The sequence below is a fragment of the Ascaphus truei genome, chromosome 7 (assembly GCF_040206685.1).
Source record: "Ascaphus truei isolate aAscTru1 chromosome 7, aAscTru1.hap1, whole genome shotgun sequence".
Taxonomy (NCBI): domain Eukaryota; kingdom Metazoa; phylum Chordata; class Amphibia; order Anura; family Ascaphidae; genus Ascaphus; species Ascaphus truei.
This window is the reverse complement of record NC_134489.1, coordinates 81,570,451-81,592,342: the sequence shown is the minus strand read 5'-3', so window position 1 is coordinate 81,592,342 and position 21,892 is coordinate 81,570,451. Positions and strand designations below refer to the sequence as shown.

At 39.2% G+C, this 21,892-nt stretch overlaps 1 protein-coding gene across 5 annotated transcripts in view; it reads right to left on the bottom strand.

The window, feature by feature from the left end:
- KCNH7 (potassium voltage-gated channel subfamily H member 7) overlaps positions 1 to 21,892 on the bottom strand; it is a 398,373-nt gene that overhangs the window by 69,454 nt on the left and 307,027 nt on the right. For all 5 annotated transcript variants that reach the window (XM_075609207.1, XM_075609205.1, XM_075609209.1 and 2 more), the window contains 2 exons: positions 16,401 to 16,800; positions 12,688 to 12,887 (listed from right to left, as the gene is read on the bottom strand). In XM_075609207.1, the coding sequence (XP_075465322.1) occupies positions 12,688 to 12,887; positions 16,401 to 16,800 (600 nt within the window). The remainder of the gene's footprint in view (positions 1 to 12,687; positions 12,888 to 16,400; positions 16,801 to 21,892) is intronic.

Here is a 21,892-nt window from a genome sequence, read left to right as displayed (position 1 = left end):
GGCATGACATTTTCTGGGGGTGGGGGCGCGCGGCTTTCCCGAAGGCATTTCAAATAAATGCCGGGGATCACGTGAGGCCTTTGTAATTTTTTACTTACCTGTGACGTTATTTGATGCCGGAGCTGTGCAGGGGGGAGGGGGATGGGGGCGTGAGCCGGAGGGGAGAGGAGACAGGGGGGCGCGAGAAGGAAACTTTGTGCACCCCTGGTCTGTGGCACAGCACCCCAAATTCACCTGGGCAAACTTGACATTCTTTACAACTCAGTATTGTCTTATGATGTAAATCTAACATCCACGTGATATGTAATTGGAAATCTGCTTATGGTTCCAAGGTTCAATACATTTGATCGGTCTTCCAGCTCTTACCAAACATTCCACTTCTGAAACAAATTGGAGTTTCTCAAATTCGCCTCTTGTCTAAGTCCTTGCAAGACTTTAGCTGTTTATTACTTTAAAGCTGCAGTTCAGTCTTTTTTTTTTTTTTATTTATTTTTTTACTTCAATAGTTTCATGTGGGCAATCTCTAATTACCTAAAGAACTGCATAGCTGCCGGTCAATTCGTTCTCCGTCTATTGATCGGCAAAGTTTGGCGACATCTTTAAATACGGGGAATGTAAATCGTTGCTATAGGAACAAGCATGCTTGTTAAAATAGAATACAAGTAAATTGGTCTTTCAAAGTTGTTTTTTTTTTAAACAGAAAATGCTAAAAGTATTTTTTCTTACTACAGAACGGATTTATTAAAAAACACACACACATGCAGGATATTGCCTGAACTGCATTCTTAATGCTTTACATAGTTGTAACTTAGTATGCATGAGCATTTTGGGACCGCATCTATGTCTGTATTGGGAATCATCTCTGGGGGACCTGGATAATTGTAAAAAATCATATTAGGTGATCTTACGGGGAGGAGCGAGGGAACCTCCTGGCCAGTTCCTAACAGAGGCATATAATTGGTCACAAGGGAGCCCATCTTCAACTGCATTGCTGACCCTCTATTGTACTCGTCACCTGGCTGCTGTTCATGGACGGGGCACACGGGTAGGGCAGAGGGAAAGAACAGAAAAGGGAGGGACTGAAAAAAACGGAAAGAAAAAAAGAGTGAGCATGGATGCGTCTCAGAGAGACCGTTCTGATGCTCACCTGTCCTTGGTAATAAAATCTGGGATGAGGGGAAACAAAAAAAGAACAAGGGCAACTGCGTCTTTATGGACACACATCATGGTTGGGGGTAGTGGCCAAGACAGGTGGTCTGTCTACCCAAGCTCCAAACCCGGAGCTTCTTTGGGCCTTGGGCTTATTGTAAAGATGAGGTTAAACTATATTCATATCGTGCGCGTAAATCATTAGTAACCTTATATTAACTCGAACCCGAAAACCCAAGATAATATATCAACATATAATACTTTTGCATTTAGTCTCACAAAAGCAAACTTTTGGGTACAACCTCAAATAAACTAAAACCAGAAAACATCATTTGACATTGATATTTCAGCACTAGCAATAATACTTTTACGAATGATCTTTTTATACTAAACCTTCAGGACTCTCCAGATAAGGAGACACCCTAGTCCCACCCCCCCCCCCTAGTTTTGGGGCTCAACCTTACTTTGCTCTAAACAAGGACCAATCTGCGATCTGTCCTGTGGTGTTGGTCCTGGATATATTGTGTAATTAGAAAATTAAAATAATTATTTAATTGGTATGCATTAAAATGTTTGGACCATACTAGATGGGTGAGTGCAATAAAAACGCATTAAATAATAGCACAATGTGCTGATATCAGATAGAGGCAGTAGGTAACAGTATTCTAAGCTGTCACCAATTGCTCTAAAGAAGTCACACAAGCCAAAAAGGCTAAGGGTCTAGAGACCCAGCACGCCAATAATTGGTTTTTAACCCACTGCCATAATTTTATGTAACGTTTCTCCCAGCGTCTCTGTGAATTTTATGCAACCATGCCTGGTGTGGCTACTAGTCTGCCCTCGCTGGCATGCAAGTTCTGGTAAGAACAGGCAGTGCCAGTACCAATTATGGGTTTTCCCCACAAAGGCAGCTTCCCTTGAGTGACAGGGAGGAGGTGGAACTAGGTCTGTGTTTTCCAAATCATGGGTTCAGACCTAGTACCTTCCCCCTACTGTACTTAAGGGAGTTGCAACCCCAAATTCTTTAGTGTCTCTATCGTTGAGAGAGACAAGGTATCATACAGGGTTGCTATGCACTGGCAGGCCCTGGTCCTCTTCCCTAACGGGGAGAGTGAGTTATTACCTTTTCCCCCAGTCCTACTAGAGGGTTGGGGAAGAGCAGGGACTGACCCATAGTGAAGGTCCAGGGACCATCCCAAGTTTGGAGACAGATCAGTGACTGTATTGGGCAGGACTGCCTGGATACTGTTGCGGTTGCAGAAGAATAAAGCCGGTGCAAGTTATCTATACTTCCCGCCTGGTGTGTAATCTTTTTAAGGGGGGGGGGTGGCGGGGAGAGAGGAAACCGTTCTACTGTGGGAAATTACACCATACATCTGGAGCCTACAGCAGAAGGAGGCGCTGTATACCATGGAGTAAATGTCAGGTATATAGCACAGAAGCCTGTCCTGCAGTCCCCACAACCATCGGCAGACAACTCAGGCTCTTGTGAGCAAATAGGTGGCATGCACCATACACCTGGTAACAGGGGGATCTCCAAGCCGGTGGGGGAAACACTGTTACATTTACAATTAACTCCCTCTCTCTGCATCTCCACCCCCCTGCACACTGCTGATGGATGGATGGATGGTCCTGTGTCTAACTGTTTCTTTCATCCATTTATTGCCCTGTCTGTTTTATTCCTTCTCTGCATCAGCTTCCTTAGATGGCTATCTTGTTTTTCCTTTTTAACATGTGTTAAACACATGGAATCTTTGTAAATCAGTTTTGCTGACCTGAGGAAAACTCTCGAAAGCTTGTATTATAGATAAATATAAATTGTTAGTCCAAATAAAAAAGGTATCACCTAATACTGAAGTACTCATTTACTCTGCACTATTGCAACTGGACTAGCAGCTATTTCTGTCTAGCCCCCTTGAATATGTAGATGACCGAATATGGTGATAGAGCCTCCCATCATGATAATCATGATATAGAGCCCCATACCGGGCATCTACATTATCCAGGGGAAAGGAAATACTGTGCAGCCGTGTATCTTACCTTCAGCGCTGCAGGGAGATGGCTGCAGACGGGGGGATGCATAGCTCATCCACAACTTGAGCATCGGTTTTCTCTCCAAGCAGATGGTCCTTCAAGTGGAGGATTAATGCTGCAGGGCCCCATTCAGAAGCATGGAACCCCACAGAGTTAATCGCCCATGGCTGCAAGACTCACTGTTTTCGGGGGCCAAAGATGTGCCGGGGATTTCAGCATGTTGGTCTGTGAAGCTGGAAACAGTATGTCTGGACACATCTGTACTATGGGATTGTAGTGGGAGGATTGTGCTAAATGAGTATGGAAGTGTCTAAAAATATACTTTAATAAACCCTTAATTAAAATAAATCAAACCTGTGACAAACAGAAAAATACAGAGAAAGCTAGTGCGTAGATATAAATATCTAGACCCTGCAGTGTGGAGGATCAATGGGGATCCATGCTGCAGAAATGATAGCTTGTTAGCAGTGCACAGATTGCACTGAATAGCATTTAGGTGTCAATTAACCACCTTAGTAGCAACGGTATATCGAAGGCACATTTATCACGCTAGTGAGTCAGCATGATTTACAAAGTGCCATGAGTACAATTTAGAGATACAAGTATCACTGATACTATTTGTAATTCAATTAGTTCATCTGAGAGAGGAAAATGCAGTCATTGTGTATCTATTAATAATAGCAGAGGATGCAGAACTCATGCTGTTTATTCAGTGCATAACTTTAAAAAAATGTGAGCATTTGGATCGGATATAGGCTGCATTTAAAATATAGACTGCTAGAGGATAAAAAGCACCCTGCGCAGAGACTGAATAGACATATCAAATCCCTGGTTGCAGCTCTGATTGTGGAGGAGCAGCACACAGTCAGTATGTGCTCCTTTGCATCTGGTCTCAGAAAGATGACGTCACCATTTACCCGACGAGCAGGTTTGGCGTGATCTGTGCACGCGTTGTCTCTGTTTTTATTATTCGTTTTCTGTTTGTCGCAGGGTTGATTTATTTTAAATATGAGTTTCTTTTAAGACACTTCCATACGCATTTAGCACAGTTCTCCCACGACTATCCCATAGAATCTCGCATTCACCTAGCTGCTACTAATCGAGGATAGAGGTATATTATATACCATCTGTAACATAAACAAGTAGTTGGCTCAGAGAGTAAAGACACTGACTGGCACTGAGTTTGAAGTATGGCTACCTGGTTCAATTCCCGGTGTCAGCTTGGGCAAGTCACTTTATCTCCCTTTGCCTCAGGCACCAAAAATATAGATTGTAATCTCTACAGGGACTGTGTCTTGTCTGTAAAACTAGCAGCACTATACAAACTATTATTATTATTATCTTTGAGGGTTTCTCCTATCATTCAGTCTTAACACTTAAAGTGCTAGAGAACAGATGCACCAGAGTGTCACAGACCCCTGGCACATTGAGATCACTGACGATGTACAGTAAATGGAAAAGAAGGAGTCACCTCTTCCATTCCTGGTCCAGTCAGATTGCGTTCAACGCAAGAACGCAATCTCCTCTAGAAAAGGAGGAAGATTATGTTGTAGTTACATCATAGGGCCCCCTGCAGGGCCAGATCCCATGACGTGGTAACTACGTCATGGAGAGCTCAAGGTTAATACTGTATACCCATCACCAGAAAAGGGAAAAGTACTTGCCAACAAATGGCAAAAAAGAAGTAAATTAATTAAGAATTAAACATTTGTATCAAGAAATTAATGCGAAACATTGATAATTTGAGTTTATACCATTATTTTACTGCCTCGGTAGTATGGTCTACATTTACTAAGCAGCTTTCAACCATAAGGCACCTTCCAGCACTGTAAGATACCATACAGCCCCCTGACATGAATGGGCTGTAAGGTGTCTTCCAGTGTTGGAAGCTGTCTTATGGATTATTTAATATTGCCCTATGTATGTTGAATACCGAAATGATGAGGAACAGAGTTGCTGATCAAAATAATTATCAATTACAAAATAAACATTAGTTCAATGAAGTTTTAGCTGGGAAAGGGCTTAAATGGGTAAAATATTAATGCAATAAGAAAAGCTAGGACAATTATAATAGATACTTACATTATATATAAAAAAGAGATTATGCAAACCTTTGTACTATTGTTCCATGTATTCAGTAAATATAATGTGTCCCAAGTGAGTAAACATGACAGATATTGGTGTAAATACTGTATATTTATAATATTCATATTACCTACTGAAATGCAATATATACGTAGATATATGTAAATATACAATATATATTTTTTTTCTAGAAGAAAAACAAACACTACATTTATGAGCAAAGACAGCTTTTATATACATGATTAGTAACAATAACAGTATATTTAAAATATGCCATGCTTCCTACTGTTCTTTAATTATACGTAATAAGAGAGTATGGTAATTACCAGCATCATTTCACAATAATTGGTATAAAACCGCATTTCACAAATAATACATCAATGTAGAGTACCAATTATCAACAATAAAAAAAGAATGCTAAAAGCAATACAAAAGCAACCATTTACGTTTCTCTTTGTATGGGTAAATATCCACTATGTAGGTGTTTGTATATATAAGGTATGATGATTGTCAGTATATTATTTTCGCTATGCTGTAGATATACGTACAGATTTACTATAGATATTCTTTGGTGAGATATTGTTATATTTGTGTATACAGGCGGTCCTCGGTTATCCGCCGGAATCCATCCTGCAAAGCCGGATTGCGAACCGCCGGATAGCTGATCCAATGTTATTCTGCGGCGGTGAGTGTCGGATAATGCATTCAGCGGAATGCATTATCCAGCATTGTGTAGCCAAGTCCCCCTCTTACCTCCTTGTCCTCGATAGGGGGTCAGCTGCGAGAGCGCTCGGGTGCCACCAGTGCAGCATGCGGGTCCATTAGGGGCTGCGGGTGGTCAGTAGGGCGACCGGGTCGCCAGAGCGGAACAGTGTGCCGCCATCTTGCAAATACTCGCGCATGCGCGATAGAGCATATGCTCATGAGCAGTGTCCCATTAGTTGCAGCGGCCATTAGGCAGGCTGCGCAATGGACTACAAGCCCCAGCAGCCTCTGGGGCTGCTAACAGGTGATGCACAGTAGCCAATAGGGTTACAGGATTCTCGCAGGCACCAAATAGATACATTTGGCGCGCTGGTAGGACCATGCCAGTGGGAGCAGGGACAGCAAGGGGTAGGGTAGTGCCTGGGTGCAGGTTGCTCCCAGACTAGGCCAGATTCCCCCCCCCCCCCCTCTTACATTTCTACACCTACCCACACCATTGGTATACACTCCCACTCCACACACACACACACACCTTTTGTAAAGCATTGTATACACTGTGGGCACTTTATAAATGTATATTTACACACATATACACACACACACACACACACACAGTCACAGATACATTCCAAGATGCACTGTTTTGAAATAAAAACCTTTCTTGCTTTATCCATTGTAACACCGCAAGAAGAAGAGATCAGTATATCTCGAAAGCTCGCACAAATAAAAGCATTTTGTTAGCCACAGAACAGTATCATCTATTTGTTTTTGATTAAATATATATATATGTGTTTATTTTTTTCAAATGCAATTATTTTGCACAGGATGTAATTTATCTTTCTGACTACTATGTAAATATATGTAAGTGCTAGAAAAAAAGATGTTAACTTTATTTAGTGAAATGTCTCAGAACATAGGTGAGCATTTATCAATGAATACTTCTACAATACAAACCATTAATACTGCCTAATTATAATACTAGGTAATAATAGACCGGTGGAAGAGATATATCATAGGGCCCTTACTGACACATGGGGTTGGAAACAATCTAATTGTATCTTTAACTTTGTTTCACTTTTCTCATTGTGTCTGATTTGTTAAAAGTTAATTAAACCACATCTAGCATCATGCTATGCTGCCAACTGAAGTTTTAAAAGTACAGCTAACAGCTATCAGAGCAAGTATAGTAACTTGCCCCTTATTTACTATACCTGCCTTCCCATTACTACACTTGGGAGGATTTCCAAATCTGAATAAAACACATATGCTACTGTAGGATTCTTTAGCCTCCAATATGGGTTAGCACACTATGATTAAATGCCTGAATGGCCATTAGTGTGGAATTGCGGTGCTATTTTCTGTATCGGAGGTTAGTGAAACTCCCCCATATAAAAGTCTTCCTGTGGCAAAAAACTGCACCAGATTTCTTAAGGAAAAACATTCTTATTAAAACCAATGGGATTTTCTTGCGCAATATTTTTGCACCAATTTGACTCCTATTTTCATAAATCACCCTTATGCATTGTATGTGAATACTTATTAATTCACTGCATAATTGGTTTTTATTTTGAAGCACTGTTTTTCTTGGGTGACTTCCATATACTATCTGCATGCTGGACATGTTGAAAAAGCGGTGGACCGATAGTAAACAAAAGGTTAAAAAAATAGGGACGACCATGCTGCCCACATAAGGCGCACATGAGGAGGACCACCATCTCGGCTTGACCTCTCACCCTCTAAGTACCGATTGATAGCACCTTCTCAGGTTGTTGGACTACCAGGAGCAACCGCGGATCTTGCCCAGGATCAACCTGGTAAGTCAAAACAGACTACAAATATTATACAGTATACTGTATATCAATCTCATGTATACATGTAAGATTATACACAACCTTGGAGAGCAGACCTAACATTACTGTATTATTTGCACTGCAGTCACACATACATGGTGGATAGTTCGCAAATGAACCTACTGTATATGTGACATGCTTAGATGTATGACCTAATAATATTCAAATATACCGTAGGCCATGCCTCACACATTACAGTCATGTTCCAACAGTATAGTAATCCCTTTGCTATTTTATTCTCATATTACTGTTCTCAAATTACTGACACCACATTAACAAACTGTACAATAGGCTTACAGTCTGTAAAATAATTAATAGAACAGCATATGCTTTATTTTATTAAAGGTATCTTAACATGTGAAATGGGTGTTTATGGACACAAAGTCTATCCAAATGTGATTATATATACACAAATACCGCAATTCTGTATTTGATCATATTATGACCTGTACCTTTTCGGAAGTACTATCGTACAGACACCAATCTGCACAGATGGGACTTGGAGGTCACTGGTGAGGAATAGCTCCCAGAGGACACAGTGACTTTAACTGTGTTCCACTGTGTTCCTGTGTTCACTATTGTTCCTCTCAAGGTGTATGCCATTCCAGCGCCCTCACCTGCTGTTTCAGTGCTCTCACCAGCTATACCAGCTCCCACTGAGCTGTACGAGTGCTCTCACCTGCTGTGCAGCACTGAGACCTGCGGTACCAACACCGAGACCTGCTGTACCAGCACGAGACCTGAGGTACCAACACCGAGACCTGCTGTACCAGCACCGAGACCTGCTGTACCAGCACCGAGACCTGCTGTACCAGCACCGAGACCTGAGGTACCAACACCGAGACCTGATGCTCCATCACTGAGACCTGCTCTGTCAGATTACCAATATGATGCGGCCATTCTGGCATATCAGTAGCAGCTCCTCAGGATGCATACTGTAGGCCAGGATATCACCAGATGAACCATCACTTAGTGAGCATCTCCCATAACTCCAGTCGCCAATTCAGAGTGGTAATCCACCTCCTGCAGCAACACAGCACAAACGTCACCAACAGTTTGACCTAACTAACTGGTGCGGTTAAATGGTTTACCTAGTTAGTGCAGCAAGCTAGTGTCATGACTATTAACAACACATATCCAAGATGGCTGCCTTTAGACTCCAGATCAAAAGGAGAGGAGACAAATTGCTAAATTCAGTATTCTTCTCACTTACATGTTGTTAAGGTAAAATCAGCTCTGCTTTAGTCTATGATCCCTATCACTGGAGAGTGTTCTCATCCCGGCTGGTCAGTTTAGCTCCTCCCCCTACATCGTCAACGGGCATTCAAGTTAGTACGCTTCATCAGGAGTTGACATATATCTAACAAGGGATCATAGATTTCCTTTTGTACCCTACTTGATGTAACCCTGGGGTGGCCAACTCCAGTCCTCAAGGGCCACCAACAGGTCAGGTTTTAAAGATATTCCTGCTTTAATGATTTAGCCACTGGTTGAGCCACCTATACTGAAGCAGGGATATCCTTAAAACCTGACCTGTTAGTGGCCCTTGAGGACTGGAGTTGGCCACCCCGGGCCTAGTCTAAAGAATACAAAACAATTGGGTATATTCGCTAGCATACAATAGCCATTATTGTCATTAACGCTCATTCAAGTCAGCACAATTTGTTACCATTATAGAGTGACCATGAAAACTACTATGTTGAGATTTTCACTAAAGCTACCATAATCTCCTCTTAGTTTTCACAGTGAGCTCATTAATATTGAAACAAGCATTCCCCTGTTTCATTTTGTATGCAAATGGATCCTTTTTCAGAGATGTTAAGTATTTTTAAAATACTTGTATACAAGATAAAGGTGTATCACGTGATGTTTTTGTATTCAGTGGGTCATGATAAATATGCTTTCGAAATAGGTTTATTCAAGCTCCAAGCTCTCTAGTTTTCCCCTTCCTTGTGTGCACATGCTGTAGCACGACTTTGGACCAGACATCCTACAGTCTTTTATCACAAACAATATATTCTCAACAATAACTAATAACAAAGGAATCAAAAATACTGTATCTGCTTACTTTTTTTTTGTGTTACTGGTTGTAGAAGTTGTTAAATATAATAAGATTTGATGTTTAAACCAATATGACATTCATATTAAAATGTTCTTTTGTGTAATAGAAAATGTAATTTTAAGCGTTTTTTTCTTTTATCTCTCTATGTGAAAAATGCATTTGTTTGCTTAACATAATCAGAAATTCATAGCTATCGTCAACTCAACTTTCAAATAAAACACAGCCCTTTTCATACTGTATATAGCACACACATACTATATTTTGCTGCAATGCATATTGGTCTGTTGGAGTACTGTACATCATTAAAAATAATTGGGGATTATTTCAGAAACTGAACTAATTATTTTGCTTTTTGCCACAATTTTATTACGATCTACGTTAGCCCAATGGTGTTGATCTGAAAAATCTAAATTACACACAGAACATAATGAATGTAATTAAATAACTGTTTATTAATATAAATGTTTATATGTGTGACCATATGTAAACAAATGTAAGGTAAATAATTTACTAAGTAGATTTACAAGTTCAAAGAAATCCTACTTATTATTATATTAGTTAGTATTGCATTAAGTCATGAGAAGTAGTTGACGTTAAATAATTTGACTGGATGTTACTATATGATTCCCTATTTGATAAATTGCATCTTCCTTACTAACAGCCAAATATTAATAACAGCCAGTTACAAATAACATTGTTATGAAAACTTGATAAACGTACCCCATAAAATCCATTCCTTAACTTGCATTTATACGATTAAGTTATGATTACTACGCTACCGCTAATGTAGATGTCTCATGCAAGCTCAGACACTCAAAGCCACATGCGAGTCACTGTTTAATGCATGATTGCTGAAGGATATCATATAGACATGCATTCAATGGGCGCTGAAAAGCATTCACCAAAAGAAATTACACTAAATAGCAATGTTCATAAATATAATAACACATTGGGATTTCCAGATCTATAGCAATCCATACAGTCATAAAATATTTTTGGGGTTGAATCAATTTAAGTCATGGGGAACACACAATAAGAACTATGTATCAAGCACAATTATTGCAAAGCTATTTAGCCTGACAATTATTCATTATGGTCTCATATGGCATTTGTGTGAAATGTAATACATATATTTTAAGCAGGCAAGATTAATGCCAGCTCACACGTGATGGTTTAAATTGTCCTAAGCAGGGGAGAACATTAATTTAAAAGAGTGAAAAATTGATACCCCATCCAATTATTATTTATGTGTCCAGTAACCACTATTATTGCTATATTGAATTACTTCCATGCTGACTGCTAATATAAATTATGCTTAAGCAACAATAAAGGATGCTAAGAACATTTTTAATTGGCACATTTAATATCAACAGCAGTGTATGTATCAGTGGGACTTTATATATAGCCTGTATAGTTTAGGAGTTTTTATTCTGTATTGTTATACGTTCTGCACTGCACCCCATCTTTGATTCAATCTCAAAATATTTGGTTTAACTAGTGTACCTTTTTCTGAAGTCATGCAGTGAAATGTTGCAAACAAAAATCAGTAAGTCAACAAAAACATAAAATCTGAAATTCATAAAATGGATTCCCAACAGAAAACAAAGATGTTTTTCATGTATCATTGAGGAAAAAAAGTAATGTAAAATACCTCCTGTTCTTACCCATAGGAGTTGTTATTCCATGAATTAAGGTGTGAGGCAGGCACAAAAGAGATAAATCTAGCATAAGTACACCAGAAATCAGCAGCATAAACAAGATAAAAAAAGGGTATTACATAATAACACCTGCCTTCATGTAAAATGGTGAATAGGAAATAATCATTATGTTAAATTGTTAGAGTAGATAGCTTACCCTTTACTAGTTTGGAAAAAAATGTATGTTATTCATTGTAAAATGTAGTTCTGAAATTGCACATTACATACAGTATGGCCTTTAAACAACAGTTTGGGGTATAGTCTTTAATCAATTACAATGCATGCGTTACATATGAATACCTTTTGGCTTCTTCATGCACGTTAAACATTTAAAATGGGTAGAGTACAGTAGCAGCACATTTTCACAGAGGCTCATATGATGACATGTACAGAAATCTGCATCCCCAGATCTCACCAGGCATATTGCAGCAGAGAAAAAGTATCAAAATCATTGATGCTGAACCTTTATTGCACTGCTGCTGCTACTGCTGCTGCTTCACAGCCTGTGAGATTTAAAACTTCCAGGGGGGGGGGGGGGGGGGGCTCAGAAACAAGGTTGCTGCCCTTTGGAAGAGTAGCAAGAAGAGATGATGTCCTGTTTCTGATCATTATATTATTGCTATCTACTCGACAAGATTCTAGCATGATGTATGACAACTAGACTAGACTCATTTATTATTTGATACTGTAAGTTATATTCAATGACATTGCAAGGTTAAATGAATATAGTGTAAGAGCCAGGCAGGAAATAGTTTACAACATTATCCCTTTTCATACAGCAGGAGCTTGCAATGTATTGCTGGCCTTGTCAGCACTGAATGGATCAAACCTATAAGTATATACTGTATACTCATTCTGTAAGCATACAGTCTTTGCTTTACACACTGTAGCTGATTTGCACTGTGCATATATGTATTACTCCCTTTTTACACATTTCTTTAAGGCAAAACTGAAATAACATTTTAGTAACATCTCTAAAATCTAGTTTTATCATGGCTTTCACATGATGAAATACTGTATATCCTACTTACAAAACATGTGCTTCCTTAATGCTCTACATTTTTTATGCAGTTAGTTCTAATATTTAAAAAGATTAATGGCATACCATATTCATGTCAATGCCGTTGGTGTAAGTCCATGCATGCTGAAAGTACTCTTCCAGCCTCTGACGTAAAGGATTAGGAATTTGATGAAATCGTATGAATTCTTTCACTCGCAGCATTTGTATGTGGTACCGTGCTGTTCCTGAATATAATCTTTGGATTATTGCGGACACATTTCCAAAAATACTTGCATACATTAATGCTGGATTGAAAAGAAACAGAAATCGTATCAGGCCATTCAATATTACAACAGGGCATTATTTCTAACATTTAAATTGACACATTTATATTGACTATAGTTAGATATTGTAAAAAAAAAAAAAAAAAAAAACTTACCAGAAAGTGGAATCAGTCATTCAGACAACCAGTGCAAAACACAGTTTGTTAATTGTGGTTTCTGGCAACTTTCATAGTGTAACATATTACACAAGTAATATTCCTCTGAAATTTATACTAATGAAAACTAATTCTAGTCCATTAGTCATTGCAAGATACTTTCAATGACATCAAGACCTTCTATACCTGACAAACCTAATTAGCAGGTTCGTTAGAGGTCCCCCTGGGGAGAATTATAGATCATTCTCTTGTATTTAGTATATAATTATCAAGGTTGGATGACTACACAAGTTCATAATGTGCTACAATAGTGGAAGAATATAAGCTTGTTTGTCTAAAATGTATACTTTTATTGAGAAATTAAGTTCTGTGCATTTCCTGTATACATTCCAGATGGCTCTTTGCTGTAAATTACCAGTTGTTTTTTTTTTAAAGGTTTTTTTTTTAAAGGTTTTTTTTAGAGTTTGTTTTTTAATCCATTGTCTAGTACAGCGGTGCGCAAACTGTGGGGCGCGACCCCCAGGGGGGGCGCGAGACTGCCGACGGGGGGCGCGGGGTTTACATAGGCCCCGCGCGCTTCCCGAAGGCACTTAAATTAAGTGCCGGGGGAGCTGCAGGGCCTCTGTAAACCATACTTACCTGTGGCTCCGGCGGCTTCCTCCCGGCGTCGCCATGGCAACGCGGCGTCAAAATGACTCTGCGAGGTCATGTGACGTCACGTTGCTATGGCAACGTGACGTCATTACGCCGGAGCGAGGGTAAGTTGGGGTTGGGGGGGGCGCGGGAGTGAGGGGACAGCCGGCAGGGGGGCGCAGGGAAAAAAGTTTGCGCCCCCCTGGTCTAGTAGTTAGTCCAACTGTGTCCAACAAATGCCTATTTGCCAATTCAATTTGATTTGGAGAGATGATTAATCAAATATTCTTAACGGTTCTGTATTTGATATTGAGTCGTTTTTAAAGTCACAATGTCTCTCCAAGGTTACTTAAAATCAGAAAAGTAATTTTTTTTAGGAAATTACTGATTTTACTGAACTGAGACTTGTTCTGCATTTTTAGGGAAATAGTGAGGAAGAATACAATTGATGTCAATAGTAAGTGTCTGTGGAATTTCATAGGGGCTTGTTCAATAAATTTCAATAGCCAATATCAATTAATAATGGCCAAATCAGAGAATCTCTGTTAACGATCGATATTTGCTCCTGCATGGTGTCTAGATCCAATACTATACTATTCTCCTTGTTTAAAAGAGGTAGCTCTAGTCACACTCTTATACACCCAGAAAATAGACATTGATAAGTTGGTGGCAACATTTTTTTAATAATTAATCAATACTCTGCTTTTTGCATGGACGTTATTACATTGGGATTCAGTTTCCTACTATGGTTATTTTATGATACTGTAATATTAACTGACACATTCTATGTATATGTATTGGAGTAATGTGCTGTTAATCTAGAACACTCTTTAAAGAAAACTGGGGCTCTTATGGGAAGTCTATTATCTTCCAACACCAGAGACTAATGGACAGCAACTGATAAGTTGTGGCACATTTTAATGGACCAACATGAAAGATCTTCATAGATAAAGTACAGTTGTTCATGAGCTTTGGAGACTTGGCAAGTCTCTTTTTAAAACGTACAGTATAGTAGTCAAACAGTCCTGGATGGAGTGACAGTCCTGATAGTGAAGTAATACACCAACAAATGTGATGAGGTGGATTTTCTTCTAGGTGTGGTTTCCCAGATGATGTCTGCAATTACAAATAAAAACAGGAACACACCATTGCGCAGTATATAAACTCTAACACCCTAACCAGGAGAAGAATATCCCTACTTACAAGATAGACTCTTGTTGATTCAGGGGAGAGAATCTGTTCCAGGCTGTTTTCTTCTTCACCTTGATGTCCACGGACCCCACGTGGTTCCCAGGATGGCTCTCTTCACCCCTATCGGCGTCCTTGCAGGGGAAGCATGCACCGCAGCAGCCGTAGGTGGAGAAAAATGAAGACAGCCTAGTGTACTCCGCATAAAACTTTATTAACAATAATAAAAAGCAGCAATGTTTACACTCACAATTTGTAAGGGCAAACGTGCCACTCAAAGATGCCGTCCGCAGCTTGTATCCAGTACAGTGGGGATGAGGTCCACGAGGTCACGCGCCAACCGATGACGTCAGTGGCGCAGCGCCCGTTGTATTCCCCAACACCACAAGGTACACAGCGGGATCCCCTGAGGAAGTGACGTATCGTCACGAAACGCATAGGGAGGAGGAGCCTAGTACAGTGCACGTCATCCGTCACCCGCTGTGTACCTTGTGGTGTTGGGGAATACAACGGGCGCTGCACCACTGACGTCATCAGTTGGCGCGTGACCTCGTGGACCTCATCCCCACTGTACTGGATACAAGCTGCGGACGGCATCTTTGAGTGGCACGTTTGCCCTTACAAATTGTGAGTGTAAACATTGCTGCTTTTTATTATTGTTAATAAAGTTTTATGCGGAGTACACTAGGCTGTCTTCATTTTTCTCCACCTACGGCTGCTGCGGTGCATGCTGCCCCTGCAAGGACGCCGATCGGGGTGAAGAGAGCCATCCTGGGAACCACGTGGGGTCCGTGGACATCAAGGTGAAGAAGAAAACAACTTGGAACAGATTCTCTCCTCTGAATCAACAAGAGTCTATCTTGTAAGTAGGGATATTCTTCTCCTGGTTAGGGTATTAGAGTTTATATACTGCGCAATGGTGTGTTCCTGTTTTTATTTGTAATTGCAGACATCATCTGGGAAACCACACCTAGAAGAAAATCCACCTCATCACATTTGTTGGTGTATTACTCCATTATCAGGACTGTCACTCCATCCAGGACTGTCTTTTGATATGGTATTGTGATCATCATCAATTTTTGCGCCGGGGACATTATTTTTGTATTTATATTGTTAATTGGATTTGAACGGTCTAATTTTTACTGCCCCCTTGGCTGCATTTGTATCTACACGTATTTCAATTGGGTTTGGTGTATTCACTCAAATTCACTTTAATCACTTGGATCAAGCGCTGATAGAGAGTTTTTTAGTTAGTTTGTATTTCATAGTAGTCAAACAATTGAAGAGACTTATGAGTTGTTGGTAATGCTCAAACAGCAATATGGCAGTTAGAACTCGACATGATATAATCATTGAAAATAAACAGAGGGTATATCACAGGTTATTATACTTCTTTAGTAATATTACACTTTGGGTATATCTGCATTGTAAATAGGAAAGAAACCACGGTTTTACAAACGCTGTAATTTCTACTATACGGATCTAGAGTGAAGTAAACTTTGCCAACAGTACATCAAATATATCATCGATATAATTTTCCAAAATTCATCCTACTTACAGCCAATCAACATGACACAAATGGAGAAGATTTTTTCAGAGTTGGTGTTGGGGGATACATTTCCAAACCCTACGCTTGTTAGGCTGCTGAATGTAAAATAAAGTGCTGTAACATATTTGTCCTTGATAGAAGGTCCAGAACTGTCATCGCTGTAATTGTAAGGTTTCTTTATTTGATCTCCCAGTGCATCCAGCCAGCTAATTTTGTGAACTAAGTAAGGTCTTTCTACATTGCCAATCGCGTACCAAATGCAAGCAAGCCAGTGTGCAATTAGTGCAAATATACACATTAGCAGGATAAGAACAGCAGCACCATATTCTGAGTATCTGTCCAACTTTCTTGCAACTCTCACCAAACGCAGTAACCTGGCAGTCTTCAAAAGTCCAATAAGTGTTGTGGTCTGTGAAAGTAAAGAAATCAGATTACACATGGGTCTTGCATTTCTGCTAGATACTGTTAAAGTACATGTTCAATATACTGTATAAGGAAGAAAAGAGAGATGGCACAAAAAGTATGTGAGACGTACTTTGGTTTGTCAACCTGTACTAAAGCTTATAAAAGAACATAAGCTACTTTAGCTATAAAAATATACAGTGAAATGATTATGTAGGACATCATTTATTGATGTTATATAACATAAATGTTTACACCTAATACTTTGATAGGGAATATTAAACTCCTTCGGTGTGGGAGGGGTCTCTTTACCCTGCCCCCCAGAGATGTAGAAGGAATGAGTGGCACTTTTGCTCTTTCACTTCTCAAGCAGAAAAAAGGGTTGATATATTTTAATGATAGGCTAAATGTTGTAGTCTGCATATTTAGCTCTAGCACTTAGCTGTCTGAATACAACGCCTGCTGTTTGAACATGTCCTAATTTAGATAAAGCCAGAGTAGGAGGAAAGAAGATAGGGGTTACACAGAGCTATTTTTTTCAAAGGATGGTTACTGAGAAAAAGCTGGAAAACAATGCAATCTACACAGATTCCTCCTGAGCAGGCAATTAATGGAATGTTAACCTTTCAGAGTTAAATTGATGTTAAATACAAGAGAGAAATGAATGCTAAATATCAGCAAGGAAGCATCCATTTGATCTTAGAAATAGGAAAATAATTGTATTAACTCATTAGCAGCCAGAAGGGCAAGAAATATACATCAACCTTTCTGAGAGCACCCTTCTGTATGTGTTGTTGTTGGAATCTGGGATGGGATATTTAAAGGCCCAAAAAGTACAGATGCAGCCACCAGTATTAGAACTCTTGCCTTGGAAAATCTGGGGCAATCTCCGGGAAATCACCCAATAAACTGCAACATTTATGTGAGATTTCTGCAGCCAGACTATTAGCCCATTGGATTAACACGGCAGGGGGTTCTTGAAGTTCCAGTTTGAATGGGACTGCAAGGATCCCCCGCTGTGTTAATCCAATGGGCCATTAGTAATCTCACAGAAATGTTGAGGCATTTACTGTGAGATGCCTTAGTTACAGTATTACCCAGGCAAGTGTTCGGATACTCGTGGCTGCATCTGTATGGAGCCAATATGTAGCCTTTCTATATTTCATTACTTATTTATATATAAGGGAAGCCCTCACCTGGTGTTTCATTCTCCAGGTTGGGGTAAACTGCGGCCAAGCGGCAAACATCACAAAATCAAGAATAATACTACATGTCGCTTTCTATCTCAATTAAAACACCAAGTAATCTCAGTCTTGTTCATTTACTATTTTCAAAATGATCCAGAAACGATCAAAAAAGACATCCCAATGTTGCACTCTGCCTAGTAATAAAATGTTGAACACAATAATTTGTGTTAACCACTATACGTAAAGCGCTCACACCAGGGAGGGAAAGAAATCAGAATCAAATATAACAAAAAGGAAAAAGGAAAACAATAAAATTTTATTTAAACTCTTCTATAAAAATGTTCATTAAAAGAGTAGAGCAGTGATCTGCATAATGTGGAAATATCAAGTTACTAGACCCATGTATGGAGAACGGTGTTAGTGGTAAATGTCACCTGTTGATTAGACCTATTGTATATTGGTATCAGGGCTCAAAAAAACACCTTAATATGGGAGGGTCTAGGATGCAATTCCTACAGTTGGAACATGCAAAAAGGCTATTTGATCACACATATCAATCAAGCAGATCTCATCAACGGTTGTACATATCAGGTCATAACGCTATACACATACTCTAAACCTGCGTATAAAGCAATATAATACTGTATCCTTAATAGGTAGCTGTATAGTATCAAACACCTCAGAATAGGTAGAACAAAATTCCCTCTATTTATGGGTATTATAGCCGTAAATCTGGCTGCTCAAACACACGTTGTCAGCTCATATTCAACATATTCAACATAGCCTGCGATATTGCGTCTACAGTGTTATGAACAAAGTAACAAGATGACTTTAAATGCGGTCAAATTGTATCCATCTGGGTGTTTGAATCATGACCAGAGCCGGTCATGCATCTATCCTGAGGTGAGTATGGAGAAATACAACCGTATATCCATTCGTTTATGCAATGTTCAGCATGCTCTACTCTGCGTTGTGCTCCGATCTGGCTGACGTCATCAGTTGGAGCGTCGCCAGCTTGCCTGACAGCTGTTTCGCGTCGTAAACCGGCGCTTCCTCAAAGGGGGAGGAGTGTTCCTACACTCTCAAATTCAGGGCTTAAATACCTCCTCTGGGGGGCGGGGCCATGTTCCAATACATGAATATTCATATCCCCATTAGGTCTGTCCCGTTGTAGTGGTTAATTAAAGGGGAATCCTTGTATATCTCAAATGTTAAATGAATAGTACATATTCTCACGTTAGGTGTCAGCTCATGATTAATGTTGAGTACATTCATCCATTAGTAGCACAGAATCCACATAATCCTATGGCTTAAAAACTGAAAAACTGATAAACACAGTAGACAATAAAATGTACATGGGTAAGGTTAGCCTGATAGTAAAGAGTGTAGGAATGGAATCTAAATGTTTGGATCGCCCAAAAAGTTCAATGCGATCCTGCTAGTGATTAACATATTTTACTCTGACTATCCTCATCAATGATAAATCAAAAGATGGTCTGTTCCAGGCTGATGTCAGATAAATTGTGAAAAAATAAAGCCCTCATTAAGACCTGAATGGCTCAGTGTTTGGAGTTTATAGATCCATTTACATTCTTTTTGTAGGAGTTGTTTGTTCCAATCTCCTTTGCGTGGTCCTTGGGGTATCTGTTCAATACCTGCAAATTGCAGAACTTTGCAGTTACCATTATGGATACCGTTCACATGTTTGGAAATAGGAGTATCTTGGCTATTCCGAATTGATCCTAGGTGCTCTTGGACACGGACCTTGAGTTCTCTATATGTCTTACCCACGTACATCTTGTCACAGGTGCATTTGATCAAGTAAATAATACCTTTGCTGTTACAATTTATAAAATCTTTGATCTTATGGGTATTCTGTTTGTGAATGTCTGTAAACGTTTTGGTGGGGGGCATAAAAGCACAGGCTTTACAGCGGCCATGGGTCTAGTAACTTGATATTTCCACATTATACAGATCACTGCTCTACTCTTTTAATGAACATTTTTATAGAAGAGTTTAAATAAAATTTTATTGTTTTCCTTTTTCCTTTTTGTTATATTTGATTCTGATTTCTTTCCCTCCCTGGTGTGAGCGCTTTACGTATAGTGGTTAACACAAATTATTCTGTTCAACATTTTATTACTAGGCAGAGTGCAACATTGGGATGTCTTTTTTGATCGTTTCTGGATCATTTTGAAAATATATATCCCTATCTCCCATGCACCGCCACTTTTTTCCTAATCATTATGAACACTAAGGTTGAGCTGGTATGACCCCCCTCCTATTTTGTTCATTTACTACACAGAATAAAGGGTCTCGTTAAATGCATATTCTGAAACACATTTTGAAAAGGGTTTTGCTTTCAAATATATGCATCCTATATTATTTTATGAACCTTCCTACTAAAATTCCTGGTGGGCAAGAAAAAAAGGTTGATCAACCCTGAAAATAAAATAAAACCTTCGCTGTGTGCCCTTTTAAAGTTTAACAATGCACATATAACAGTACTTGAAGATCAAACATACATTATACAACTATAAATATACCTAGTGACCCTTCTACTGCTTGAGGTGAGGCTGCTTTACATTTGTAGGTAATAATGTAATATTTTTTCTTATAACTCAGACAATGTATAGTAGACAGCGCTATACATACAGTAGCATATTGCAGGCCCAGTGAGTCGTCACCCCAAAGAACTTACAATCTATTTTTTCTTCGTGTCACCGGGAGATAAAGTGACTTGCACAATATCACAAGGACAGGTGACAGTGGGATTGAAACCAGGTTCAAAGACAGTGACAAAGCAGTAACATTACCACTGAGGTCATTCAGACCTGTACAGTAACTCCAGTGTTACAGTATTAAAATATACTGTACTTTCAATGCCAAGCAAACAAGAATCCAGAGCTTAAAAATATATTTCACTTTGGAATTTTGAACCTTAAATAAAATGATATATTATATTAAGAACCGATGATGATAATGAAACCACAAAGCAGAGAAACAGATCAAATTAAATATAATGGTCCCATAATTATTTTTCACCAGTATCAAGTCAGGAAGAGAAGAGATCATTTGAGACATTCTCATCTATATTTAAACATCAACAACCAATGCTAAATTATCATTTACATGTCAGCTTAGAAGAGTACCTACGGTGTAGCCTTGGGTTCTTCCACAATATTTTCAGAAAATAGGCCTGCACGCAGTTTGGTTTTATTTTCTCAGTATTAAACAAACATTAATTTCCTTGTTAAAAGAGCTATAATTCTTGAGGGATATACAAATTTGTAAATGAACTATTCATGCTATGTACATACTAATTATGGTAAACTGTTGCTGAGGAATGTGTTACTGACCCCTACGGCAACACAGACCCTAAAAATATGCCTATTTTGTGTCCTGATGCTGGCCATTTTACCAAATTACAAGGTTTATTGTCTCTGCAATGTATTCAGACATACTGGAAAAATGAGATACTGCTGTGAACATGTCGCTTTTGCTTGTGTACAGTAACTCATGCTTCTCGAGAAATTAAATGGTCTATTACCACCATTACATTAGCCGATTGGGGTGTCCTGAAAGCAACAATTCCCACTAACATTTTTTTTTTAGCCTCCCTTGTTTTTCGAGTATTGGAACCAGATCTTCCGGAGTTGAACCGTGCTATTTTCTTTGACGGGAGCCCCACTGTTCCCAAATTACTTACCGATAAAGTTACAGGGTTTAAATCTCCATTCAGGGGAAATAAAATGGTTCCCAAATCTCAGGTCAATATTGAACGGCCATTTAAATCCTCATTAAACCAAGAAGTAACACTGGTAACTTCACTGGTAACCATCTTGGGAACAGGGTAATTTAATCTGAAATTAAACTGGGGATAGGATGTGACACAGTTTTCTGAACTGAAGA